This window comes from Debaryomyces fabryi (assembly GCF_001447935.2).
Source record: "Debaryomyces fabryi strain CBS 789 chromosome Unknown contig00085, whole genome shotgun sequence".
NCBI classification, from domain to species: Eukaryota; Fungi; Ascomycota; class Pichiomycetes; order Serinales; family Debaryomycetaceae; genus Debaryomyces; species Debaryomyces fabryi.
In genome coordinates this window covers 1-27761 of record NW_015385511.1, presented here as the reverse complement: position 1 = coordinate 27761, position 27761 = coordinate 1, and the positions used below count along the sequence as shown (strand labels likewise).

The 27761-nt window shown below is 33.3% G+C and overlaps 13 protein-coding genes across 13 annotated transcripts; 10 read left to right on the top strand and 3 right to left on the bottom strand.

Annotated features, from left to right (window-relative positions):
- Positions 1 to 12: 12 nt before the first annotated feature.
- Positions 13 to 1872, top strand: AC631_03737 (uncharacterized protein; the record flags this gene model as incomplete). Its single annotated transcript, XM_015612566.1, has 1 exon — positions 13 to 1872. One exon carries the CDS (start codon positions 13 to 15, stop codon positions 1870 to 1872), a length of 1860 nt encoding a protein of 619 aa, XP_015466608.1.
- Positions 1873 to 2147: 275 nt separating this feature from the next.
- Positions 2148 to 3101, top strand: AC631_03736 (uncharacterized protein; the record flags this gene model as incomplete). The annotated part of the gene is made up of 2 exons (XM_015612565.1): positions 2148 to 2200; positions 2255 to 3101. 2 exons carry the CDS (start codon positions 2148 to 2150, stop codon positions 3099 to 3101), a joined length of 900 nt encoding a protein of 299 aa, XP_015466607.1.
- Positions 3102 to 3174: 73 nt separating this feature from the next.
- AC631_03735 (uncharacterized protein) lies at positions 3175 to 8502 on the bottom strand (the record flags this gene model as incomplete). The annotated part of the gene is made up of 1 exon (XM_015612564.1): positions 3175 to 8502. One exon carries the CDS (start codon positions 8500 to 8502, stop codon positions 3175 to 3177), a length of 5328 nt encoding a protein of 1775 aa, XP_015466606.1.
- Positions 8503 to 9175: 673 nt separating this feature from the next.
- On the bottom strand, positions 9176 to 9496 carry AC631_03734 (uncharacterized protein; the record flags this gene model as incomplete). Its single annotated transcript, XM_015612563.1, has 1 exon — positions 9176 to 9496. One exon carries the CDS (start codon positions 9494 to 9496, stop codon positions 9176 to 9178), a length of 321 nt encoding a protein of 106 aa, XP_015466605.1.
- Positions 9497 to 10223: 727 nt separating this feature from the next.
- AC631_03733 (uncharacterized protein) lies at positions 10224 to 13187 on the bottom strand (the record flags this gene model as incomplete). Its single annotated transcript, XM_015612562.1, has 1 exon — positions 10224 to 13187. The coding sequence occupies one exon, from the start codon at positions 13185 to 13187 to the stop codon at positions 10224 to 10226; it is 2964 nt and encodes a 987-aa protein (XP_015466604.1).
- A 271-nt stretch (positions 13188 to 13458) lies between these two features.
- On the top strand, positions 13459 to 15843 carry AC631_03732 (uncharacterized protein; the record flags this gene model as incomplete). Its single annotated transcript, XM_015612561.1, has 1 exon — positions 13459 to 15843. One exon carries the CDS (start codon positions 13459 to 13461, stop codon positions 15841 to 15843), a length of 2385 nt encoding a protein of 794 aa, XP_015466603.1.
- Positions 15844 to 16080: 237 nt separating this feature from the next.
- FUM12 (Fum12p) lies at positions 16081 to 17559 on the top strand (the record flags this gene model as incomplete). Its single annotated transcript, XM_015612560.1, has 1 exon — positions 16081 to 17559. The coding sequence occupies one exon, from the start codon at positions 16081 to 16083 to the stop codon at positions 17557 to 17559; it is 1479 nt and encodes a 492-aa protein (XP_015466602.1).
- A 244-nt stretch (positions 17560 to 17803) lies between these two features.
- Positions 17804 to 18898, top strand: AC631_03730 (uncharacterized protein; the record flags this gene model as incomplete). Its single annotated transcript, XM_015612559.1, has 1 exon — positions 17804 to 18898. The coding sequence occupies one exon, from the start codon at positions 17804 to 17806 to the stop codon at positions 18896 to 18898; it is 1095 nt and encodes a 364-aa protein (XP_015466601.1).
- Positions 18899 to 19040: 142 nt separating this feature from the next.
- Positions 19041 to 20657, top strand: RIT1 (tRNA A64-2'-O-ribosylphosphate transferase; the record flags this gene model as incomplete). The annotated part of the gene is made up of 1 exon (XM_015612558.1): positions 19041 to 20657. One exon carries the CDS (start codon positions 19041 to 19043, stop codon positions 20655 to 20657), a length of 1617 nt encoding a protein of 538 aa, XP_015466600.1.
- Positions 20658 to 20760: 103 nt separating this feature from the next.
- On the top strand, positions 20761 to 21546 carry AC631_03728 (putative serine hydrolase; the record flags this gene model as incomplete). The annotated part of the gene is made up of 1 exon (XM_015612557.1): positions 20761 to 21546. One exon carries the CDS (start codon positions 20761 to 20763, stop codon positions 21544 to 21546), a length of 786 nt encoding a protein of 261 aa, XP_015466599.1.
- Positions 21547 to 21668: 122 nt separating this feature from the next.
- On the top strand, positions 21669 to 23240 carry ABD1 (mRNA (guanine-N7)-methyltransferase; the record flags this gene model as incomplete). The annotated part of the gene is made up of 1 exon (XM_015612556.1): positions 21669 to 23240. The coding sequence occupies one exon, from the start codon at positions 21669 to 21671 to the stop codon at positions 23238 to 23240; it is 1572 nt and encodes a 523-aa protein (XP_015466598.1).
- Positions 23241 to 23633: 393 nt separating this feature from the next.
- Positions 23634 to 26123, top strand: AC631_03726 (uncharacterized protein; the record flags this gene model as incomplete). Its single annotated transcript, XM_015612555.1, has 1 exon — positions 23634 to 26123. One exon carries the CDS (start codon positions 23634 to 23636, stop codon positions 26121 to 26123), a length of 2490 nt encoding a protein of 829 aa, XP_015466597.1.
- Positions 26124 to 26296: 173 nt separating this feature from the next.
- On the top strand, positions 26297 to 27750 carry UTP9 (Utp9p; the record flags this gene model as incomplete). The annotated part of the gene is made up of 1 exon (XM_015612554.1): positions 26297 to 27750. A coding segment is annotated over one exon (1454 nt), but the record flags the coding sequence as incomplete, so codon positions are not given.
- Between the last annotated feature and the right edge of the window lie 11 nt (positions 27751 to 27761).

Genomic DNA, 27761 nt, shown 5'->3' with positions numbered 1-27761 from the left:
AACGGATTAAATATGGCTGCCGAAATATTATACAATACACCAGACTTTGATCCTGGTTCGAATTTAAATCAATTAATCAAATCTATCCTTGATTACCAGTTAAAACGACAAGCCGATGAATCGATAAGAATTAAAAAAAATTATTCCGCCAATGATTTCATATCGAAAGTCAATAACTTAGAGGAATATTTTTATGATAGCATTAGTTATCTTTCAAAACTCCAGCAGAAGGATCATCAATTTTTATGGTTAATTAGTTTGGAATCTTTAACAACTGTTTTGTATAAGTATAAAGTATTTTACTACGAGAACCTATTGAATGACTCTTATGTGGACAGACATGAAATTTATAATACAAACCACGTTTTGGCAACAATTGCAACGAAGTTGGAAAGAATTACTGGTTTCTTCAAAGATTTAACCAATCAATTCTTTACTGAGCACATATCGATCGGGAAATTCATCAGCTCGGGGACATACTCGACTATCATAATCAACAAATTATTCAATTTTATTACAACTTCCTTTAAATTACTTACTATTGATGAAGCAGAGGATATGCTATATACAAATGAAGTCACTCCAACTGTGGCATATATCGGTAAGTTCCTTTCTGTCTATTATGCTTACATAGAGGGTCTTGAAGAAGTAGCAAAACAAGAACTAAGCAACGAAATGTTTCCAACACTTACTGAATTTATTAAAACAGTATATATAATCGGTGAATCGAAATTAATATTGCCATTTATGGAAGCTGGTGATGATCTCAATCCTATAGTAAATCCGAAAACCCCGATCAAAGTTATTCAATCTTCAACCATCGATTTTACTTTCCTAAAGGATTATTATAAGTATACAGCATTTAACTTACTCGCTTTGTCATTATCAAAAGAAGCTTGTATAGAACACGAATATAGTGTTCAGTCTGACATTTATTTTAGAGTTCTTTTAAGTTTTCCAAATTTAAGCACTACGGTTTATGAAAGATTTGAAATTTCAAACAACCAATCAGAGAACTTATGTGATACTTCACAGTTACAGGAGAGAATACAACCCGATAGCATAGAGTTTTCATCAGTATCATTACTCGAGAGACAGGAAATCTCACTTCTATTCATATTAAATTATTTATTGCAACTATCAGAGTTAAGAAATTTGATTGAGCCAGAACAGCACTATAAGTCAGAGTTAAAATTTTTAATTAGATCCTTGTCTACAAGTATTTCGCAGGATATACATGTTAGTGCATCCAGATCTGGAAGCTTGCATCCATCAACAACTCCTTCTTATGCACAATTGAATATGCTAGATACTAATAGTAGACCAAAGCAAGTAAATAACATCAAGTTTGTTTCTTTAAGCTCTATTATATTGCATGGCACTTATAAAGAAAAATTGATTATGATAATCGGCTTTTGTGAGAAATTAAACCAGAAATCTTTAAACATACCTCATATTATTGAACGCTTTAATCTTGATTCCAATTTAGAAAATGATTTTCAACATTTAGTTTCAATGATCGATGCAGAGAAGTACCCAGGTAAATTATTGTATGCCAAAACAATCAGTAAGATTACGCGACTTTTGAAGATGATAAGTATTAAACATTTGGTTCAAAGTGCTGGTATCAATAATGTTCCCGAATCTTACTTAAACAAACTTTTTTGTTCAAGAGAACCTTTGTCTGTATCTAGCGAGGTCAAAAAAGTTGTCAAATTCGTGCAATACAATAACGCCAATCAAGAAGTCATAATTAGATTCGAACCCTTGAGTAATTCAGCACATTCTAATATTGATTCTTCGATAAGGAAACAAATTAATAATTACAATACTACCAAAGAATTAGAGAAGCTTTCGGATCATCTAAAATAGGATTTTCTATCATTATGAATATATATTTTTTTGGATTAAACAAGTAATACAATATAAAAAAAATGACAATTTTAGTAAGGTTTTCTTGTTAATAAATATAAAAATCAGGGAACAAGAACGCTTCACTAGCTCAGTTGGCAGAGCGTCAGTCTCATAGTTAATTAACTGTGTCATCTGAAGGTCGACAGTTCGAACCTGCCGTGGAGCATCTTTTTTATTCTAGAGAAAATTATTTTTTTTTGCTTCTATTTCACTATTCCTTTCTAGCATAAGCAATGTCAAAGTTACAAGGTCTATTTGGTGTATTTCAAGATGAAATTAATACAGAGTATGTTCATTCGTTTTTAGCAAGTTTTCCATGGCAAAACTAACAATTATTTAGAATTAATTTTAAAAATAAAATCAGTGACTTAGAAAATCTATTCAGTATAGAACTTGCAATTATAAAATCTGAATATGCTGATTTGTCTACTATCCAACCAATTAATCTACCTTACGATTTGACATCGGAAGATTCAAAAGATATACCGTTCGCCTTTGCATCTAGAGAATTGTGTCAAGTAAAGATTATAAGTGAAGAAAATAGGGATTTCAATCTTGGAACTGCTGGCGAAGTCAGGATTATTGATAATTTAAGTCTATTAAGCGATAAGTACCACCGTTTTTTACAAGAATTGAATGGAATTGATTGCAGGCCTATTTTTAGGGATAGACTTTCTCATAAGATTAACGAGGAAATCATTTATGTATTGATGGTTAATCGCTATTTCAAGGCAATTTCATATATCTATCAGGTAAATGCTAAGGATGGTGATAAAATATCATATCCATTAATTTCAAAGAGTGACCAGGATACAATGGGATTAATATTAACACCAGAGGAAATTCAGCGCATATTATCTTTAGAAAAATTGAACTATAGTGACTATCTATTAAGCTTATTACGCTTAATTGAAATCGTCGTGGAGTATACAATTGATACCATTATACTGGTTTCAATATCTTGTGACAACTCTCCAAATAGATCGCAAAACATACAGTATAGTTTAAGTCTCATTAATCTACAGATCGTTACCAAACTTCAAAATGGGTTTCAAATGCTAGACTTAAAGAATGACAATATACGGAGAAAATTTGATGCATTAAAATATAACTTTAAGAAGATGAATGGAATTGTATATGACTTATCCTTAAGAAAGCTTATTGTAAATGAAGTTCAAATATATTAGTACGTAAAATGTATATATATAACAATTTCTAATTTTTAAGAAGTACTTTCTCGTAGTAGTATGCTTTTATCAATTAGGCAGAATCATGGTGTTCGTTATTTAACTTTTGTTTCTTTAACTTTGAAGACTCCTCTTCCTCAATGCGTGGATCCTTATTATTAAGCATATGATCTAGTGTCCGCACTCTAGAATCATGCTCAGAATTTTCATTATTATAGTTAAAGCCAATACTTTCTGGAGACATATTAGTATTCTCCTGAAGTATGGTATTGGAGTCTTTTTTATTCTCCGTAATATTTGTATCTGACTCAAGCTCGATATTTGAACGATCCATGTTTAATTCTGGCGTTTTGATATCTTCCCTCCTTTGCTCGTCCTCTACGATAGCCGAATTTTCATTTTCTTCCCGTTTTGTTTCTTTATCAGAGGAAGTTACAAATTCATTATAAATTTCAGGCTGATCCTTTAAAACATTTTCGATATTTCTTCTAAAAGTTTTCAACATATCAGAAATTAGTGGAAAGAAATCTCTCTTAGCAAGTTTTTTAGTCTTCTCGTTCGGAGACTCTATAGGTTCGGTAATAATTATTGCTTTCAGGCTAATCAACTGCTTTTCAAAATATAAATAAATTCTAATAAAAATTGCAACCATAGTATCATCAATTAAAGATGTTGGGCCGAATCCATTATTTAGTTTCTTCATATCGGTAATCGCATGAAGGAAACACATATGTATTTGTAACTCCTTAGGTACCCCATCGGCTTTCATTTTTTCCATAAACGACTTTGAATTCGTCATAAATTTCTGATAAGGTAGAGAAAGCATGAACCTTTCTGTAAAGCTTTCGTCGACCTTAAGCAGGTTTCTAATGATTTTGCATATTGATGAACATAATGTTTCCCATATAGTATATAAAGAAACCATAATTGAATTTGAGCGCCGTAATTTCGGAAGCATTTGTATGAGGCTAATTAGATTCTTTTCAGTTGAAAGCAATACCACATAGAAAAGCGCATACTGGAATGTGTAGTAAAAATGTTTACCAGGCCTTTCGTTTTCGGGTTTCCATATCAGAACCAATGTTTTGTTTGTTGATTTCAATGATACAATTGATGAAATTTCTTCCTTTGCCTCATTAATTTTGCCATATTCTTCAAATAATATTTTCGCTAATCTATACCTAGGTTTATGGTGCCATTTTTTTTTATCATACGCTATTACTGCTTTAAGGCAATGCACAACAACTCCATAAAAGTCTATTTGATTCTCAATGTTCTTATTGCTATTCTCGTAGTTAATTACTGGGTCATTTTTGAGATATTCTAGCGCCAGGTCAAAACTCAAAGAACCCTCCTTTACATACTTATAGATTAAGGAACACTTTTTATAATGAGGCTCAATAATAGGATCTGATGGATTTGATTGATCTTTTGCTATCTTCGACGCATGTTCCAATGCATTTAGAACTATTTTCGGAGATTTATTTAATTTTCTTTGTACCTTAGAAAGGTAATAATAGTATGTCCAATCGCTTCTTTTTGCTTTTATAGCTATATGTAATGATTGTTGAATAACTTTTAAACAAAGATTAGAATTCACAGAACTTGTTGTTACACTAACAAAAGCAGCACCTGCAGGTTTCTTTATAAAACGAGGATTATTCTGGACCTTGAATGCATGTGTATCCATTGGTTTCATTGCTGCATTGTACATTTCTTTAGAAAATAATGCCATGAGAGACCCTAATGTAGATTTTAATGCGGATTTTTCCAGTATATTCGTCTTTGTAGATTCATTAATCGCCATCAAATAACATATCAATGACTTTCTTTGAAGATTGGCCGTTCCTATCTTTCGTTCTGGCACTGTTAACTTGTCTGAAGTCCATATCAAATCATCTTCAACCAAGAAACCATATGCTTGTCCTAATAAAAACCAACTTTCCATTCTATTGGTACAGAAAATCAAGTCATTTTTCAACAACATAATAATATTTTCAAGTTCAACAGCCCTACTTTGAGTTGATTTCTTTCTAATCTTATAGGATGCAAACATTAATAGCCCTTGCATATAATATAAACCACTTTTTATTATATTGGAGTTCTCGGGTGGATTAGTGAAATCTAATTCTTCCAACCCGTAGAATGTATCACGAAGAAATCTAGAGGTAATTGATGTTGACTCAAGGAAATGTTCAAATAAAGAGTCATTCCTGCTAAGAACTTCACTTGAATCAAAATCTGGATCTCCTACGACTTCATAAAATTCATCTATTAATAGTTTCATATCCGACTTGGGAGTTGTCTTTAATGGATTCTTCTTGAAGCACAAAGGCAATATATAATCTGCCATTTTCTGGGTAGATGATAGATCAAATTCAGCAGTTTTTTTAGTTTCGTGATTAATGGGTGTGAAGTTATCTATACTCACACTATAATGATATCGACATGAAATAAGTTGCATTAATTGGTTCTCGAATAGGTTATTATTGAATTCTACTAATATACCTTGAGCCAAATTCAAAAATAATCCTTGTGCAGCATCACAAACCCTTCGCCATCCCAACTGCTCGTGGAAATCGCATATAAAATTTCCAACAGTTTTCTCTATATGACTGGTTGCTTTACTATCCTCTTTTTCAATAGTATTCATTAATAATTCTTTATAATAAATAACAATTATTGAGACGGTGCTTATGAAAATATCCTTAAATCTTTCATATGCTTTATTCGATCTAGCTTTAACAGATATTTTAGAACTTGATATTAAAGCTGCTTCTTCATGGACGCTAAACAAGTAAAATAGTTCAAAAAGCTTAAGCAATTCACCGAATGTACGTTCAATTGATAGTGACGTTCTATGCAGATCCCTGGATAGCTTCCAATCATTTTCTTTCAAGTGGCTTAAAAATATCCTTACGTGTTTACCATACGAGCCCAATACTTTTGTTAAAGTTTCAAACTTTGTACCGCTAAGTTCATTATATGTATTACTGTTCAAATAATTCAAGATAAAAGACACATTTTGTTCAAATCCATGTTGAAACTTAGCAAATTCATTATTTTCATCGTAATACAGAAATAAAATATTCCATGAACTTAATTTCATATCAACTGGAGATTCTTCCAAAAAATCTTTAATTGCAACAAGTGCATCCTTGTCAAAGGTATTATCATCTTTGTTTAAAGGAAATACTTCAATTAATTCCTTGGCGTTCGAATCACTAATTAATATAGTTTCCAAAAGATGTATTGCCTCGTCGTTATTTGTTCCTTTTTTAGCATATAAAATTTTCGCTAATATTGATAATATTGATGTAGTTGTTATCTGCGCTTTAATACTGTCGACACTTATTCCATTAATATTCTCATAATTTGGCAAAGAGATTTGTGCATCAATTATATATCTTGTCAGAATATCGTTGAGCAATTCGTGTAATTGAGACATTATAAATCCTTTCTCTTGCCATATAGTATTTTGAGACTTCTCTTTATGTATAAGAGACCATTTGTATCTGCAATAATAATTAAGAAATTCCTGGTTCAGCATAGAAAGAGATAAATCTATTCTCTCGAACAAGTCTTCAAAATGTTGAGTCCATCGATTTAATTTATCCCCGATTTTGACTAATTCCAAAGAAATATTGTTCAAAGTGGCTTTGTTTGGCTTCTGATTAGTTCTCTTGTAACTCAATGATGTCATGTTACTTATCTGGTCTTTAATTGAGATATAAGTGTCTACCAATATTTCATAAATACTCACTGAAAATGACAAGTCATCGAGAATACTGCTCAAAATTAATGCATCACAACCTTTCACCTTCAAGTAATTCAAAAGGATTGATTCGCATTGTATTGCCCATTCCTTAAGTTTATCGTAGAGCTTATGACTCCAAACAGTGTCTACTATTAAGCAATATTTTTCATCCCCTCTGAAATTCCCTTTACGATGTTGGGTACTTAAAAATCTCTTCAAAATAAGTATCTTAAGTTCTTCATAATGGCAAGGATTTTCATTTACATCATATAGGAATTTTTGGATTTCTTCTGTGGTTTCATACAGCGAAATATCTTTCATATTATTACATAACTCTGAGCTGAGCGAATCACCCTTTTTTCCAAAAGTACTCAAAACTTCCATTAGCTTGATTTTTTCATCTTCCGTAGACTTGCTTGTTGTTGATCCTGCTGGTGCATCATCATCCACAAATAGAGAATTGGTGTACTTCCTTGTATTCCAGTCATTAAGAATAAATAAGAAGTCATTAACATAACCTTCTCCATTATTTCCAAGTCCATTTTTGCAATCGTTCATTTTTTCAGGAACATATATGTCAATAATATTTGTTAGAGCTAAATTTGTTCCTGTTTTCTTGTTAAAGAGGTCCAAATATGAATTTAAATTTTCAAAAAACCGTTCTGTTTCAACAAAACAGTTCCTAGTTATTTCTATATCTTTTATTTCCATTGATGATTCTTCATTTCTGTATCTTACTCTTTTTGATGATCTTTGGATTATGGGTGCAGGTTTAGAAGCTCCGTTTTCATCAGGGGTGTTCCTCTCTCCTTCTAAATCTTCCCTATTAATAGAAGTATGATCATTATTATTTTCAGAGGTTTGTTTGTCAACCTCCAATTCATTCTTTGAATCGTTTGTATCTTTTCTATCACTTAGATCCTTTTCTAAAAATTCTTTCGCCTCTAGAAATACTTCTTCATCAGAGTCAGCATGGTTACAGCCTTCATCGATTAGAGTTTCCCCGTCCGTAGCCTCGATTTCTCCTTTATTCGTTTCCTTCAAGCCTTTCTTTTCTAAGTCAGACTCTACCTCCTCTTGTCTAGCCTCATCTTTGAGAAGAGGAATGCTAAATTTAACTCTTTCTATAGGATGTTCAGTAAGCAAATAGGGATCTAAATCCCTTACTCTTAATCGTGATAATTCTTGAGATCTGTCCTTATCTTGCAAATGTTTTAATTTCTTGTTAATGCTATCAATAACAGATGTCCAATTAAGATCATATTGAGCACACTCAATGTTTATGTTTACGGTCCTTAAGTTACTCGTATTTTCAATCAGTGAATCATAGTCAGCCTTTATTGGTTCCAAAAAGGATAATTTGTTCTTTATTCGTTCCAATTCCAGTATATCATCTCCACCAGGGGATAATGATTTTGAAATATGAAGTCTCAGCAATAATAGCTTATATTTTTGTTTACATAAGTCTTCAATAGGTATAAGTCCAAGTAAATCATCACTTTCATCTTTTCCACTTATCAAGTATTCCAATGTAAATCTAGCCAATTTTGCAGTATTGAGATACGTAAATACCTCATATAAGGTGTTCAACAACTTTTCATCTGCTTCTTGATAAATCAATGAAATTATCATGTCATCAATCATAGAGTAAAATAACTCTCTAATGTGTTGTCTCTTTCTATCGTCAAGATCGGAATCCTCTACTTCTAACTTTTCTTCTAATTCAAAAACTGCCAAAATATCTGCATTTGATTTTAATATTTCATAATACAAATATCCTCTATTCCTGAAGACTAAGTATCTTAACGACCTTACATTCGGAGACAAGTAATTCAATTCATCTATTACTGTGTTGGCGCTCCCATTCTGTAGACCTCGTATATAATCTTCTTCTTCATAATAATGATTTGAAATGACATCCAACTTAAATAACTCTTCATAAGCTAAATAAGCATCGATATGTTTTTTTGCCTTTTGCAAGTTTAGGGCTTCTTGATATATTCTAAATGCTTCTTCTATTTGAAGTTCTCGAGAGTGTTCTTCTTCTAAATCTTTTTTGGAGATTGACGGATCTTCCGTAAGATTTAGAGGCGCAAACGAAGACTGACAATAGTTAGTGAAAGCTCTTGAAATACATTGATATTATCATACATACCATTTCAATATATAATCGATTGGCTCCATATGTGGTCAATGGATATTTAGAGTAAACAGTTTATAAGAAATCAATCTTTCGCGGTTCAAACAAATTGTCATTCAACATATCAAGTGAATATTTACATGTAGATATTTGCATACCACAAAAAGTCTATATACTCTATACATTATCATTCCTATTTTTTTCATTGTCTCCATAGCCTAAATTGTAACCTCTGGATCTCTGACTTAGAGTCTCTATCCTTTGCTCTTTCTCAATATCACCTTCTTGGGCATGTTCCTCTTCATATTCCTCTTCCTGCGAAGGATCTTGCAAACTTTCATATTCTGTTTCAGCCAGCTGTTCATGTTCCCATTCCTGATGATTTTCCATTGCTTTTTCTTTCTTCCCAAATCTGATATACCATATAATATGACTAGCGAATATGCCTAATTCCAATGCAATTACAACCGCATATAGCACTATACTCAAAATATCCATAGTTCCTACTACAATACTTAGCAAAGATAGTAATGCACCAAGAGAATCCATGCCTATGAATACGAAATTTATGCCGATAACTCGCCCTCGACGTTTCGCCAATTCGAAATATGGAGGAATAAGCCCTAGTGCAATCAATATCGCTGCAATTATACCAATTATTAGCATTGGCCATTCCTTTCCATCACGATAAATTGTTCGCAACCACAATATGAATCCAGCTTCTACTCCTGCTGCTATTATTATAAATGAACAGGCGAAAATTATTACCTTTCTTAGATTAAACTGCACTGGAGGATAATACAATGTTTGTATCCAAGTAACCACACAACAAAGTGTGAATAACTGTGGTTGAACTCTAAGTGGTATGGATCCATCAGTACCAAAGAAATATATAGAAAATGGAATACCACTGAGAGCCCATAGAAACATCATTATACTAGGAACACCTTCGCAATTTTTCACACAATAATTACGTATAATCTGAGGTGTTAATTGAATACACCATAATATTGTACCGATAGTCCCAAGGACATTCTCTGCTACAGCATTATACATAATTTGAAGGCTTCTTTTTATATTTCAGCATTTTTTGCTTCAGCATTCAGAAAGAAACCTTGAAGGTCTGTTTGCGCTTTTTGACAAGTGCCGCATGCAATGTGACGTTGTATACAATGCCGGATTTTACATATTCCTGTACTACTATACATTATATCACGATTACTATCTAGTCAGTATCACTATATTCAAATCCAAAAACATGTTCCTCGTCAGCTATATCTTTGTCAAACGAGCCTTGGGAACTCTCTATTTCGCTCAGTGATTCCTGAGAGTCTTTTGTCCTTGAATCATTTTTACCGATTATATTCTTCCCTATCTCTTGCACATCATTACTTTCTTCTGAAGAACGAATCCTTTTTGAAGATTCCTCGACTCCATGGTCCTGTTTAAAAGCTTCTTGGTGTAAAGCTTCTTGGTTTAAAGCTTCCTTGGAAAAGTCTTTGATCAAGAAGTCAGAATCATCTTCTAGGTTCTCGGAAACGTCATCACAACTTAGTTCCCTCGTCAGCTGGTTACCATCACTATACGGATCATATACCAATTTCCCATTTTCATCTTTCTTGAAATAATAATCAGGTATATCGTCTAATTCTGTGTCGTTCAATTGATCACAAATTTTGGGATCTGTTTCTTTAGCTTCAGATTCGGGATCCTCAATAAAGAACCCACCCCCACCTTGTCCTTCTATTAAGTCTTCACTTCTGTTTGAAAAAAGTTTGTCATTAGATTCTTTAATTTCTCTCAGGTTCCTTAAATACGAACTTTCAATTTCTCTAGATGCTGGAACATCCTTTTCGGTAGCAAATTTTGATTCAGTATTAGTTTCAAGAGCAGAATTATCACTAATAAAAAACCCTCCACCTCCCAATTCATTACCGCTATCAGGATTATCACTATGAACACTAAAATTACTATCTCCCAGTTCATCAGTGAAATTAGATTCCTCACCTTCACTATTTAATTTACCATGCATTTTGTTCAACCGTTCCGATATTCTTAATTTCATCAAAAAGTATTTCCAATTATTCAACGAATTCAATTCGACTGCCTTTCTTCTCAAAGTATCTTCTTCTTCTAAAAGTGCATTCACAACCAAATATAGAGCTTCTTTATATTGAATATCAATTAATATTCCTCCTTCTCTTGCCGTAGGATTTCTGCTTTGAAATTTTTTTTTATTAGGCTTACCAAAATCAAATGCAACGATGGCTTTTGCATAGTCAATGTCAATTATTTTTGCGGCTCTTTCCGCAATCTTCATAGAACACTGTAACGAAGTATCAAACAAATATCCATTCTCTGGCAACATGCTTGAAGTATAAATATCGATATTTCCGTATGCATTCTTAGGAACCACACCATCGACAATCGGTGGAGGTATATATAGTTTAGTTTGAAACTCTGCATAAAGTCTTGTCATTTCTTCATCCTCATCATCATCACTAGTGGGTTGTTTCAGTGTCGTTTGCTTTTTCTTCAACTTCAATGGCTGCACCCCAACTTTTAGCACTCTTCCCCGAAGGTACCAAGCTTTGGCAGATCTTAAACCATAAACATGTGATCTTTTAAAAATCGGTATAACAGTCTGATCCTTTTCCTGAGACCTCTTTGATAACTTATTCCTGAAAAATCCACATGTACTACTATCGTCTTTGGGATAAATTATTTCATTCTGTTTTAGTTGTGATTCCAAAGCATACACTGGGTGATTCTTAAAATCAGCGATATTATTGGGTACTCCTTCAGCTAAATCTCTTGTGTGGAATTCCTTCAATTCTAAAATATCAATTTTGTTAACTTTATTTCTTCTCAACTGCGAACAAGATGCTTTGAGTATTCGATTATACCATGATTCATCTTCCTCTGATCTAAAATGGATCTTTTTCTTAACTGTCTTAGCGTTATAATATAGACTATATCTCCGAGTAACGTCTTTTACGCCTCCGAGTCTATCATATGCAATTACATATGTTAATTGGTTTCTCGCGTCAGTAGATGGTGGTTCAAACTTACATTTTCTTCTCATGGGTGGGACTTCAATTGTTTGAAGAGAAATGGGATCTATACTTACCCATTTTTTAACGTATTTATCCCAAACTTCTACCCAAAATATAGGATATGGTGAGTCTTCAAAGTAATTTGCAATTTTTATCTCATCTGTTACAGTAGTGGACTTTTTCCTCATTGAAGCTAATAGATTTTTTTTATTATTTCCAGTAGCAAATTTCTGTAGCAAAGGACTTGGGTTTACTTCATACTTTGAAGTATGGTTGGTACTGTCAATTTTTGGAAGCTCTGCAATTAAAGTGTAATCAGGAGGTTGTATGGAAAAAATCAACCTAGCATTCAAATCAACAGACCTCAACAAACTTACGAAACCTTGAGCAGCTATATCACGAGAACCTCTAAATTTTGTAACTAAATTAAAAAACTTATTAAAAGTAACATTAACTTCGGTCTTTGACTGCTTAATAGAAAGTTCATTCCAATTTTTACGAACTAAACCTTGAGCAGTAACTCGATAATTCGAGGAATACATCATCATCAATTTCCTTAGTCCATCTAAGAATCTCCTGGACTTAACAAGAGGTAGCACGTCATCGGATTCTTTTTGGTGCAACAACTCCAATATTTGAGGCGATACGCTCTTCCTTAATTCCATTAATAAACTGTAATCATTACACCATCTATTTCTTATTACACCATGCGATAGCATTAATCCCACGTACATCTGATGAATAATCTTGCGTAATTCTTTTTCGTTTTTGGATATAGAATTGAATTTTCTCTTCCTTTTAACCTCTTCTTGAACAGGATTTATCGTTATAGATAACGATTCTGGTTTCACATTTGAATCTTCCAAATTATCAGGTAATAAACTTAAACCATACGATTCTTCATCATCTTCTAAGTTTACATCTTCAAAGTCACTTGAATTGATACTGTCATCGCTTTCTTGGTCATTATCTGATATCGTAATCACTTCTTGGTTCTCTGTTCTTGCATCATCTGGCTGATTGGGATTGTGCTGTCCACCAATCTTTCTCTTTTTTCTTTTACCTGTATCATTCTCTATATTTTCACCTTTTAAACTCTCTTTTAGTAGCTCCTTGTAACGATACTCGGACATATATTTGATTCATTTATTGAACTGAGTATACTTTTTTTCTGAATTTCTGAGATATAAATCTACAAATCTGAGCTCAAATATTTTAGATCAGAAGCATCACTTAAATATTTCGTACCAGTGGAGTTATGCATGAACAATGATAATAATATTAAATCGAATCAAGCGACTAAAGCTAGTACCTGGTTGTAAATTTCTAATAAATAATGCTTGTTTTGGTACTTTTAATTCCAGGTTACATGACAGATACCATCTTCAAATATTTGACAGAACTATGGATAAACCACATCGTTCGTTCTTTCGCTCATTAGAAAGAGAAAGGTTCTTGTATAAAAAGAAACATATCGTTATAGAACCATCTATAAAGTATTTGCTAGTCAAGCTTCAAAAAGAAAAGGAAGGAAATATGCATGAAATGAAAATGTCAGATCAAGTGCTACCAAATCCATTCAAAATACAAAACTTGCTAGAGCCTATTGTTTTTCATAGCACTCTCTCATTACTATACATTCTTGATAATAGGGGCCTTGACTCAAAGTACCTTCAATCGCAACATGCAATTCAAGTTGAGCATCTTACCAAAATATTGAATAAAGTTGTCAATTTCAAGTCTAAAAAACTCAATTTAGAACAAATCATATCCCAGATTGAACAAGAAGAAAGAATTCTGTTAGATACAATAGTCTCTAACCTTCTATCAAAGTTTACAGACACTGAATTTTCAAGCATTACAGATAATGTCTTTGTAGAATCACTAAAGATGGCTGTTCTTTGTTTCCTAATTTTATCCAAAAGAGCATATAAACAACAATATTCTGTTGACAAAGACCTAATACCATGGATGCTTTCAATAATGGCTCCTGGTGTTAGTTCAAGTTGCGAATCTTTGAGGAATCTCTCCAGGATTCCTCCATGCATAACTTCAGACATATTACTTCGTACTCCTATGTCTAAAAATGAATATTATCTACAGGCTGATTTATGGCTTGATTTTATGAAAGATATAGGATCAGCATATCATAAGAGAATAAAGCATTTAAAGCTTTGTATAAATAATTTGATATTCTATGGGATTCAATACGATTCACACAAATTACCGGAACTAATATTCAGAACCCTCAATTTCTTCACAAGTACTAGTTCAGGATACCAATTTCTGCTTGTGTCTCCAGAATTTCTCAACGGGATAATATGGAAAGTTATTTTTGATTATTTGAGGAGTTCAATAACCTCAAAACCTAACATTATGACAAATATTATCAAGACTCAGGAGGTCGTGGTTCAGTTTCTCTCTAAAGTTGGAGACAAGAGAGAAAAAGTGCATTCTAAATTGAATATTGAAGGTAACATGGGAATAGTTTTAGCTATAAATAATGTATCTCAAGAAAAGTCGGAAAAGTTATTCAAAATAGCTGAAAAAAAATTGATGCTTTCAGATTCACATCATTCAATTTCAAAATCTATGGTATCTTTTCACTTTACTAGAATATTTCTTTCTATCACGCCTGAAGAACTACTACATAATTTCAACAGCGGGGCGTCGGATCATTTTCAATCTGCCACACTTTGGCTAGGCTTTATCAAAAAACTAAATGAGTTTGGTTTACTTAATGAAAAAAGGTCTAAAAAGATTCTTCTAGAGCTAGTAAATAATAAAGAAAGAATTTTAATCACAAAGGACATCATATTATTACTCTTACAACCAATCAAGACACTACGTGAGATAGACGAATTCATATCTATTTTACAAACAAAAACCGATTCCAATGAAAAAGGCTCATTATTGGCAATGGCACATTCAAGTTCAATTTTACCGAAATATTTAACAATCCTATACAAAAACGTTCATTTAAGAAGTATGCCTCATCCCGAAATGAAGTATCCTTGGGATAGGTATCAAAAATTGCACCCCATAACTACTATCAAAGATTCTAAATCACCTCAGAATTTCAAGAATTTCTCATCAATACTTTCTTATGCACGATATTTGTACGATACGGGGTTCAAAAAGAAGACATCCAAAATTGTTGGAATCATGCTTAATGGTGAAGTAAACGTTCAGCCTGAGCACATATATGACTTGTACAAACTGGAATTATTTGAAAAGAATAATTTCAATCCTGACGAGTCCTGCTTGGCTGCCTTAATTAAAGCAGCTATGAGACAGAGTGACAGAAATGACAAGAGTTCTTGTTTAATGTGGGGAGATATGTATGCACCTCAAGTCGCAATCCATGAATTCAAGCAACATGTCATGACTGAAGCTTTTGACAAAGATCTCGGAAAAGCTGATAATGACCCCAGAGTATATCCTCAAGATGACTTATGGCAAAAATATATTCATTTACTCGCGAAATACGACTACATCTCCGAGTTGTCGACCATAATTCAATGGTGGGAACACTTGAACTTTAAACCAAATTATATTACCTTATTGATGCTTCTCGGTTCCTTGCCTACTGAGTATGGCTCCAGGTATATCAAGCATGTTGAAAAGGTTAAGGAGGACAGTGCCAAATCTACATATGCGCACATTGGCGAAGATCCAAAATCAATAGTCCAAAATTATCTAGATTGGTCGTGGCCAACTCTTGATGAATTAGAAAGATTCAAAGTTAAAAAACTGAAGCTACCTAATTCTAATATTCGTATAGATTAAATTATAGAACTACTTGTATTATAGCTTATAAACAAACCGTATTCACTTCAAGTGAATATTTTGCATCCTAATTCATGACGCGAATCAGCCAATCAAATTTTACTTAACGATTCCGAACTCCACCGAGCATCCGATAAATTACATTTGAATATTTCATTAACCCCAGAGTCTGAAAATTTATAATAACAACAGTTTTTTATCGTAGTATTTTCTATTGAAGAAACTAAATTAGCCAACATGTTAAGATTAACCAGTAAATACACTCCAGTTGCTAGATCTATTCAATTAAGATCATTATCATCAACTTCTACATTGTTGAGTTCGACTAGAATCGAAACAGATGCTTTCGGTGAAATCGAAGTCGATTCATCCAAGTATTACGGTGCCCAGACTGCCAGATCCAAGCATAACTTTAAGATCGGTGGTGAAGCCGCAAGAATGCCAGTTCCAGTTGTTAGAGCATTTGGTATATTAAAGAAGTCTGCTGCTATTGTTAACGAAAGTTTAGGCGCTTTAGATCCTAAATTATCCAAGGCCATCCAACAAGCTGCTACTGAAGTTGCTGAAGGTAAGTTGGATGATCACTTTCCATTGGTTGTGTTCCAAACTGGTTCAGGTACTCAATCCAACATGAATGCTAACGAAGTTATTTCCAATAGAGCCATTGAAATTTTGGGTGGTGAATTAGGTTCCAAGAAACCTGTTCATCCAAATGACCACTGTAACATGTCTCAATCATCTAATGATACTTTCCCAACAGTCATGCATATTGCGGCTGTCACTGAAATTTCCAACTCATTACTTCCAGAATTAACCAAGTTACGTGATGCCTTGCAAGCTAAGTCTGATGAATTCAAGGATATCATTAAGATCGGTAGAACTCACTTACAAGATGCTACTCCTTTGACTTTAGGTCAAGAGTTCTCCGGTTATGTTCAGCAATTAACCAACGGTATTGAAAGAGTTGAAAAGGCTTTACCAAACTTGCAATTCTTAGCTCAAGGTGGTACTGCTGTTGGTACTGGTTTAAACACTGTTAAGGGTTTTGACTCTAAGATTGCCGAAGAAGTATCTAAATTGACCTCTCTTCCTTTCAAGACTGCTCCTAACAAGTTCGAAGCTTTGGCTGCTCACGATGCCCTTGTTGAAGCTTCAGGAGCCTTAAACACTGTTGCCGTTTCTTTATTCAAGATTGCCAACGATATCAGATACTTGGGTTCCGGTCCAAGATGTGGTTACGGTGAATTATCTTTGCCAGAAAATGAACCAGGTTCTTCAATTATGCCTGGTAAGGTCAACCCAACCCAAAACGAGGCCTTAACTATGGTTGCTACTCAAGTCTTCGGTAACCACTCTGCAATCACTTTCGCCGGTGCATCTGGTCAATTCGAATTGAATGTTTTCAAGCCTGTCATGATCGCTAACTTATTATCTTCAATTAGATTAATTGCTGATGGTTCTGCCTCTTTCAGAGAACACTGTGTTGAAGGTATTACTGCTAATGTCGACAAGATCGAAAAGACTTTACATGAATCGTTAATGTTGGTTACTGCTTTAAACCCAAAGATTGGTTATGATGCTGCATCAAAGACTGCTAAGAACGCTCACAAGAAGGGTTTAACTTTAAAAGAATCTGCTTTAGAATTGGGCGTTTTAAGTGAACAAGAATTCGACGAATGGGTCAGACCAGAGAAAATGATTGGACCAAAAGATTAAATTCTTTTATAAAACCTTCCATGCAATTATTTATATAGTTATTTATATTAAATTATAATAAACTTACAGATATTTATTATTTAAGGAACATTAGACTTCGTAAAATTGCAATTCATATATGTAGTTGTGTGTTTACCGATTTTGGTATTTCAAATGTACTTAAGTCCACCTTATGACCAGATCTTAATAGTGAACAGTTCATATCAGTCACCGTAACCTGTTCTGATTTCATTACTTGATTCATATGTCTCTATCGAATATATTGCAGCATGTCAAACGAAAAGGTCAAATTATACCTAAAACAAACCGATCTGATAGAGATGAGACATTGGAAGCAAACAGGACTGCTGAACAACTGAATGTTAGAAATCAGCACAGATACAGCAATGGTGAAAATAGGGTCGTTGATCCTGTCGTTGCTAGGTTAAAAGCAGCTCGTAAGTTAGAGAAAGAGAAAAAAGAGCAAGAAGCAAGAGAAAAGAAAGGATTAGCGCCCAAGAAGCCAAAAAGTGCACCAAGAAGTGCCCCAAGAAGTGCCCCAAGAAGTGCCCCAAGAAGCACCAACACGAATGGATTGCGAAGTAATGAGACAAAAAAAAATATCGGAGGTGGTAGATTGAATAACTCTGGTATTTCTCCAATTACTGATATGCGTCCAAAAGTAGCACCGGCTCATAAACCTGTTAAGAAGATGAATTTTAACGATTTAATGAAAAAAGCATCAAAAATTGACCAAAGCAAACTATCTGTATCTATTAAACCAAAAGCAAAATCACCTGAACTTCGTTCATCGGCTGTCAAAAATAAACCATTATCAAGAGCCAGTTCTGCTCCAACCGAGGGTCGTAGGAATGTACCAAAAAGAAAAGAAGTAACCTCTACTTCCAAATATCCTAATTCTGATGATAATAAGAATTCGACAAGGGCCCCTTTACCTGTAAGAAAGCCATCTTCCAAACTAGAGGAAAGATTAAAGTCTTCTGGTAAGACGAAACCTAGTAATAGTCAATACAATAGATCCCAATCCTATAACGACTCCGAAGATGAAGATGCTGAATCTTTTATCATATCTGATGATGAAGAATATGGCTATGGAGACTCAAATGCACCTGATTATGATAGGGATGAGATTTGGGCAATTTTTAATAGAGGTAAGAAAAGATCATATTACGATAGATATGATGATGACTCTGGGGATGATATGGAAGCAACTGGCGCAGAAATATGGGAAGAAGAAATGAGATCCAAGCGCAATGCTGAATTAGAAGACCGTAGAGAACTTGAAGAAGAACAAAGATTAGCAGCATTAAAGAAGGCTAGAAAACTGAATCAACGCTAATATAATCATTTGTTGCATGTATAGTTTGCATAGTTTGTATATATAACCGATTTTAATAATAGTCAACAATAACCAAAAAAAAATTTAGGCGCAAAACACATTTTGTGCAAAAGAATAATCGTAAAGAATTGAAGCACTAAGAATGGATAAATTGACACTAAGTCACTTAGATATAAATAGTGTAACTAAAGAGCTTAGAAAAGATTCATTATCTATTAAAAATAGGCTTCAATCTATTATTTACGATGCACTGTTTGTTGAATCAACTAAAGATAAGGTTGGGTTACCATTAGTGCCTAACGAGAGATGCGGATTATGGTATGTACCACCAAATAAACAAAAGGATACCTCTTATTTCAAATCTACTGATGGACATACTGGCGAATGGTCCTTTTCTTTAAGAAGATTAAATTTTCATTTATTACCAAAAATAAGTGCTTACGGAGGTATTGCAATCATTGATTCAACAAGAAAAGGTAAGCTTATGCCTGATGCCTTGCTGAAAACTATTCCAATTTGGTGTGCTGTTTTAAACACTATATTATATGAAGGGGATAGTGATAAAGATATACTAGATGAGCTTAGATTAGAAGAAAATTACTCTGATGCTAAATTTATTTTATCCTTGAAGAATGAACACAATTGGGTCTCAACACCAAAATTCATGGTTTTTGCTAGTGAAAGAAATGAAATCTCAAAGCTAATAAGCTCTTTCGCAAATGAGGTAAAGAAGCTAAATTTGGTTACTAAAGAAAAGCTAATACAACATCTTGATGGAAAAAAAAGGCCCTTGATACCTCAATGGCATTATCCAGGATGCAAGAATAATAATGATGACTTGAGCACCAACGATCCTTTTTTCTTTGATCATGAGCAAGATTCAAATGCTGAAAGAGCTTATTTCTTGATTCAATGTATAACGGCATCCAAAAAGACGAATGAATATGGTGGTTCAGTGCTCACAGTAAGAAACAACTTAACTAACGGAGAGATAAAGCTTACTTCGTGGTATTATATCCAAGGATCAGCAGATGACCATGAACTTTGGGCTACAAAGGAGATCTGTGACGGAAATCTTGATTCTCGATTTTTTTGGGACAATGTTGTCTCTAATAATGGGAAACAAAACGAAGATGTAATTGACAAAGATACAGGATATATTTATGATTGGATCTCAGAAAATGAGCTTATCTTGAAGATAAATAGAATCTACGAGAAATATGTTAAAGATAGAACTTTGTTATCTGATGAAGAAATTGACTTAGATGTAAGCTATGTCAAGAATGATATCAATGATACTGGTTTAGTGTTTGGTATCATAGATAGGAAATTGAACTACAATTCATTCATCAGTAAGTATCAAAATGTGACTCAATTAGTAATATTTAGTGAGTACTTCGGTATCTCAAATATTCCAGATAATCCAAAAATCACCATATTGCAGTTTAAAGTTGAATCTTCTAAGAAAGGATCAAAGAAATTAAGAGAAGTATTCCCTAAGATTATTCCTCAACTAGATATCCAACATGCTTCAAAAAATGATAATATTATGATTCTTTGTGAAACTGGAAAAGATATAAGCACTGGATTAGTGTTAGTCTTATTGTGCAAATATTTCAACTTAGACTGGGCTCCACTTCAATCCGTTCCAAAAATTAGTAAAGATATGGTCAAGCAGCAATTATGCCTCTTGCTAAATGTTAGGAAAGTTAATCCTAGCCGGAATACTTTGCAGAGTGTAAACACTTATATAATGTAAATAGGATATAGACAATATGTGATTGCGCACGTGAATAAAACCAAATCTGCAACATTTTTTGAAGACCGATCAAAAAGTAAGCCGACAAGAGCTAATAATAACAATGACAGTAACTAAAAAAATACTATGTTTGCCAGGGTACTTGCAGAGCGGAAAGATATTTGCTGAAAAGTCTTCAGGACTACGTAAACTTCTCACTAAGAAACTTAACCTCCAATTGGATTATGTAAATCCACCATTCGTGATAAAGAGCAAAGAAGATTTACCATTTACATTAGCTGAAGAAGAAGAAGATGCAGACCTAAAATGGAAATCCATAATTGACCAAAATTGTAATAGATGCTGGTGGCAACACCACGATCCAAATGTTTATGAAGGTTTTGACCAATCATTGGAGTATTTAGTGGGTTATATTAAGGAAAATGGTCCCTATGATGGTATAATAGGATTTTCTCAAGGAGCTGCTATGAGTGCGGTAATTATTAACGTAATAAGCGAGTTAATCCCTAATCACAAAAACTTTCAAATTGCGGTCTTATTTTCTGGTTTTGCATTTACAGAACCAATTGACCCATCCAAAGACAACAAGTTGAATTTAAACTACCAAATCAACGATACAAATGAATATACGTCTAAGGTAAAATTAATTGACAATTATAAGAGATATTATCGATCCATGGATACTACTACAAGAGTCCTCAACGTATACGGTTCTAAAGATATGACTGTTCCTGGTATTAGGTCACAGTATTTGTCCACAACATTCAAGGATGAGATGTTGACAGAATATGTACACGAAGGAGGACATTTCATACCAAATAAGAAGCAATTTCTTACTCCAATTATTGAAGATTTTAGAGAGGTTTTTGATATTAAATCAAATTTATAATCGTATATAGTCTACACTAGAATACCTAATGTCGCGATGTATAAAATTAATGTCGTCATATAAATTAGTTCAAGAAATTTTAATGTACAATAAGATTACCAGCAAATAGTATCTACCGCCGTATGTCAAATATAGAAGCAGGCTCTGCCAGCTTACCAGATTCTAACCCTTCGGTTAATAAGGATGAAAAAGAGTTAAAAAGTACAGAAGAGAATTTAGAGCAAGAATCCAAACCTGATATTAATAAACCACCAATAAAGAAGATCAAAGCAGATGATAGTATCGACATATCAGATTCGTTTTCAAGAAGAGAGAATAAGGATAATAATAATTCTATATCTTCAGTATATAATGATGAGAATAAAAAGACTCCAGCATGGATGAAGAGCAAGACAACTGATAAGTATGATAAATATGGTTCTAGATCTACCCCAATTGCAGCGCCAACTGCTCCCGTGAACAACCCCGATGAAAGATACTCCAAATATATGACTGGATCTCTCAATTCGAATGATAGAGTAAGAAGACCCCCTACAGAGACGACTGTTAATCGTTACGATAAGAAGCGAGCACATGAAGAAGTTGATGATGATGTAGCTCCGTACAGTAATCTCGCAGTTGCGAATCCATCTTCAAATTTATACCAAACCTTTCAAAGCCATATAAACAATAAGGAAAGCAAGGACATAAACAGTATCGTTAGATCTCATTATAATCAAAGAACACAACAATCTAAATTTCAGGGGTCTAGAACTAAGTCGCCCATCTACAAGTTAAGAAACTTCAATAATGCTATTAAATATATCCTTTTGGGTAATTGGGTCAAGCACAATCCGGACCCCAACCGCCCGACAGTTATACTTGATTTGTGCTGTGGTAAAGGAGGAGATTTGAATAAATGTGAATTCGTATCGGTCGATCAGTATATTGGAATTGACATATCAGATGCATCCATAAAAGAAGCATTTTCGAGATATTCAAGAAATAAGGCTCGCTTTATTCCTCAAACAGCGCAAAGTAAAAAGGAAAGAGACACTAGAAGATACAATTTTGAAGCATGCTTTGCCACTGGTGACTGTTTTAGTAGTAGCATACCTGAAATTTTAGAACCAAATTTTCCTGGTATAATAGATGGCTTGTTTCCTGTAGATTGTGTTTCATTACAATTTGCAATGCATTATGCATTTGAAACAGAAGAGAAAGTACACCAACTATTGACGAATATAACTAAGTCGTTAAGGGCTGGTGGAACCCTTATTGGTACTATCCCATCATCAGACTTTATTAAAGATAAAATAGTAAATCGGGCTTTTATCGATGAAGAAAATAGAAAATTTGGCAATGATTTGTATTCTGTGACTTTCCATAAAGATCCTCCAAGTGAAGGAGTTTTCAGGCCACCGTTTGGTAATGGATACAATTATAGCTTAAAAGATGCCATCGACGATGTTCCTGAATATGTCGTTCCTTTTGAAGTATTCCGTGGCTTATGTGAAGAATACGGCTTGGTCTTAAAATATAAGAAAAATTTTATTGACATTTTTAACCAAGAGATACCGAAATATTTCTCCAAATTGAATAAAAATTTAATTGAAGGAATGAAGAGATCAGATGGAAAATATGGAGCTGAAGGACTTGAAAAGGAGGCTGTAGGTTTCTATATTGGTTTTGTATTTGAAAAACTTGGTAATTGACTTCAACGATGATGGAAGCTAGATTGTATATATGGTTGAATATACAAAATATCATTTATTGGATCTTAATTCGTATATAATAATTAACAGCATTGTTTCGCAGCTTTGAACGATTTTTGTAATTTTTGTAAATTAATATTTTTATTTTTAAAATATTGAAAAAATTCAATCGACTTAGTTATGTATGAACTAATTCTAGACCAACTATAGCATATTCTTTATAAGATCAAGACTTGTAATATTTTCATTTATAGTCTTGCTGCTTTTATTGCAAAAAATGGTTAACCAAAACACATACTGCATATTACTCGAAAATTAATCCTAAGGATCATAAAATGGTCAACTCAATATTTATGCATTGTTAAAGCGTTTATTCATTTCGGTTGGGAAAGTATGCCAAAAAAGAATAATAAGAAAGCTACCAAGAAGAATGAGGTAGTAAATAAGGACAATGGGAAAGAAAAGGCTGATACGAAAGCTATAGAAGTAGATGAATCACAAGAAATAGATATAGAGGAAAGCAGAGTGGACGACAAAGCGGCCGAAAATCCAGAAGTTTGTGAAGATATTTCTAACGTAGAACATAATACTGAGCTGAATAATGAAACAGGAATAGCCAAGGAAAAAGCCATACCAGCTGTCGCTGTATCGGAATCAAAGGAAAGTGTCGAAGATTCACAAGAGCTCCAACAGGCTTCACTTCCTACCACAGATAGTATTCCTCCTAAAACGAAAAAAAGATTAACATTACTGGAAAGGTTAGCATTAGCTGCAAAAGGAAAAAAACAGAGGTCTTCTACGCCTACCCCTACGTCATCAGCTGGTGGAACCCCACCAGTTAATGCTCCTGAGGAACCAATGAATATAAATATAAACGAAGGAAGTGACCCATTAGCGGATAATAATGTTAGCTTGAAAGTAAAAGAAAATGTACATAATACTGGGCTGGAAAATAATCTTGAATCACACGACAAATATTCGGAAGAGATTGCAAGACTAACTGCAGAAATTAGGAATTTGAGAGCTAATAATTCTGAGTTATCTGATGAAAATAAACGGTTGAATGCACAATCATCGAAGCCCGGAAGTATTAAAGAGATATCCAATTTGAAAGAACAGTTGTCATCTAAAGATGAAACAATTGAACAATTAATGAAAGAGGGTCAGGCCTTATCGGTAAAGGAATTAAAACTTAACGAAAGCATTAAAAAGTTAAAAGCATCAAACAATGATTTAGAGCAATCATTAAATGATTATTCAAAAAAGAACGAGCAGATATTACTACAATTAAATGAACAAGAGGATTTCCTAAAAAAGCATAAGTTCAAGTCCATTAACCAATTAATTGACAATTACAACGATATATCCAATAAACTAGCTCAGTCTAATGATAATCTAGAAAAAGAAAAACAGCTTGATTGGGAGGGCAAATACAAAGAGCAACAAAGGCTTTATGAAGCTGAATTCACAGAAAAAAAACAGGCTATAAAACAATTGAATGAAATCAAAATTCAATTTGACATGTCCAAAAAGCAAAATTCTCTTGAGTTAGAGTCCAAAAATACCACTATTAATGATTTGAAAAGAAATATAAATAGTATAAGAGATGAGAATTCAAAAGAGATTTATCGCCTAGAAAATAAAATCGAATCTTTGAGAGTCGAGAATGAGCGTTCGGTTGGTGGTTTCAGCGATAAAAAGGACTACAATGATGGTGGTGAAAAAGATCAAACGGAAGCTAGTAGTTCGAAACATATAGACTACGAAGAGTTCGTTAAGTTATCTAATAACCACCATAATTTGCAACAACAATATTTATCTTCACAAGAAAATTGGAAAATGATTGAATCAAATCTATTAAATAAAGTAGATTCATTGACATCGTCTGTAGACGCTTTGAAAAAGTCCAAGACAAAGTCAACTAATGAGCTTCAAAAGGTGCAAAATAGTTTACAAAAAAAAATAGAAGAGTATGATCAATTAAACGAGAAATTTGAAGAATTAACAAATGAAAAAGAAGAACTTCTCTTTCAGAACCAAGTTAAAGATACCGATTATCAAGAGTTACAAGAGAAATTTGACAAATTTCAACAAATTTACAATACAGACCGCCAAAACCTCAACTCTAAAATTAAAAAATTGACAGAGTCCTTGGAAAAATCAAAGAATAATAGTAATACTAACTTGGGACCATTTGATCAAACTTCTCCAAGTAAGCAAAATATTAACGGTTTAAATCTTAATCTTGAACCTCCAAAATTCACAAAACACCTTTCATCAACTAGTATCAACGAAGCATCTTACAATAACTCTGGTTGGCCAGATATAAAATTCGGTGAATCTTCGACTACTCCAGCTATTTCGAGAGAATATTCGTCCGTATTTATGAGCCATTCGCATAATAATTCTCTGGCTTCATTAATGGACAATGCTGATATGGGAACAGAACTAGGTAATGATAATTATTCTTTCAATTCCAAATATGCAAGCCATATCGGTAATGGTAGTATATCAGGTGTCATTCCAACATCTGGAAATAATAATATTCAATTAATTAACAAAATGAGTTCAAATATCAGGAGGTTGGAAATTGAATTAAGTACTATGAAAGATGAAAATACTCAATTGTCCTTGGAAAAGGAACAAGCTCAGCAGGAAATATTAAAGCAATTTAAATTAGTCGAAGAAGTTAATAGCCTAAAGGAGCAAATTACTGCATTGCAAACTGAAATAGATGAGAAGTCGAAGCAAGAAGAAACAATGTTGGAATTAATCGGCGAAAAATCAGAGCAAGTTGAGGAATTAAGAGCTGATGTTCAAGATTTGAAAGATTTATGCAAATCACAAGTCCAACAAATGATTGAGATTCAAGAATCAAAATAGTTTAATAGATTTTTGTACATAGGTAGCAGGTATGTTAGATTTAGAATACAAAGTCGTGTAAATTAAAAAGAAAATCTGCACACCAAAATTTTTATGCGAAGAGCTGAGAAGATATATAGAACTGAACATTGAAGATACCTATTACATACATTTCAGACATAGCTATTCTCAAGATGAGTGATCTCAAAAGATGTTTAGATGATGACAACTTGTATTTCACCAATATAATCTCGAAGAATGGTAGAAATGAGGTACAGATATTTCCTATAAATAAGAATGCATCGGAATCAATCATATTAGATTCATTAATTGTAAAAATCGAATTACAGGCAGATGAAATCGTTACATCATGCTGTTGGATAAATAATTCTGGAATAAAGAACTCTGAAAGAGTAAAGAAAAGAGGCAAAAGAAGACAATCGTCTTCAGAATCCGATTTAAACGAAGCGACATCGGACAATAAGAATTTAGCGGTTGCCTTAGAAAACGGTGATATATTGATCTTATCACCTCATAATAATGAAATTATTGATAGAATATCCTATGGGTCAAAGATAATCTGTTTGACGCCTTCATTAATTCATGACTCTGTCTGGGGTGTTTTGGAAGAAAATAGGTCAATAGTTGAAATATCTTTGGCACAAAGTAAAGAGGTGAAGAATTTTAAATTTAAGGAAGATGACCAAATACAATTAGCAAAGACCATTAGACAGACAGGTGGGTCTTCGAGATCTCAACATATATTAATAGGATCCAATAATTTATACTTAGTGGACCCATCAAAACCCAAAAAGTCATTGTTAATTACGTTCCCTCAGATGTCTGAGCCTTCTCCTATTACTATAATCGAACAATCACGTCTTAAAGAGAACTTGGTAGCTGTGGTAAGAGAAAATTCGAATCAGATTTATTTGTATAATACTTCAGATTCAGCCATATTTACTACTTTTAAAATTTCTACAAGCCAAATATATGGTGTCCAATTAATTGCAAATAATGATATGACGGAAGAATTTTTAATGGCAATCACAGCAGAAGGTGTTGAAGTATTCAAAATTGATTTCGACTCTAATAACGAAGACCAATTACCAGCTTGTTTGATTAAGACAAGTTTTCATGATTCAATGGATAAGATTATTTTCATGGATGTCTTTGTAAAAGAAAACGATTTAATTGGAGTTTGGTATAATGGTAATGAGCCTAAATTTGAAAGTATTAATTGGAATTTTAATTCAGTGGGTGAAATACAAGTTTCCATTGATTATAATGAGAAAGTGAATGGTGTCATTGATAATAGAATAGATGATATTGAATTTCCTGAAACTACTGAAATAAATAACCTTGCAGTTAGCAAGTTGTATAAAGATTTGGTTAAATTATTAAGCATTTCTAAGAAAACGGACGAAAAGGTAATTAAATTATGTTCGTCTAATAACGACGATGATAATATTAAAGAAACAATTAAGCTTTTTTCAACATCAGAATCATCATCAGATTTGATTACTAAATTGTTTGAGATTATCAGCAAAGAAGTTGCATCACAACCTTCTAAGAATTCTGCATTGTCAATTTGGTTGAAATGGCTATTGTTAGTGCATGGTGGTTCTATTGCCAAGCAGCCAGAACAGTATGATAATC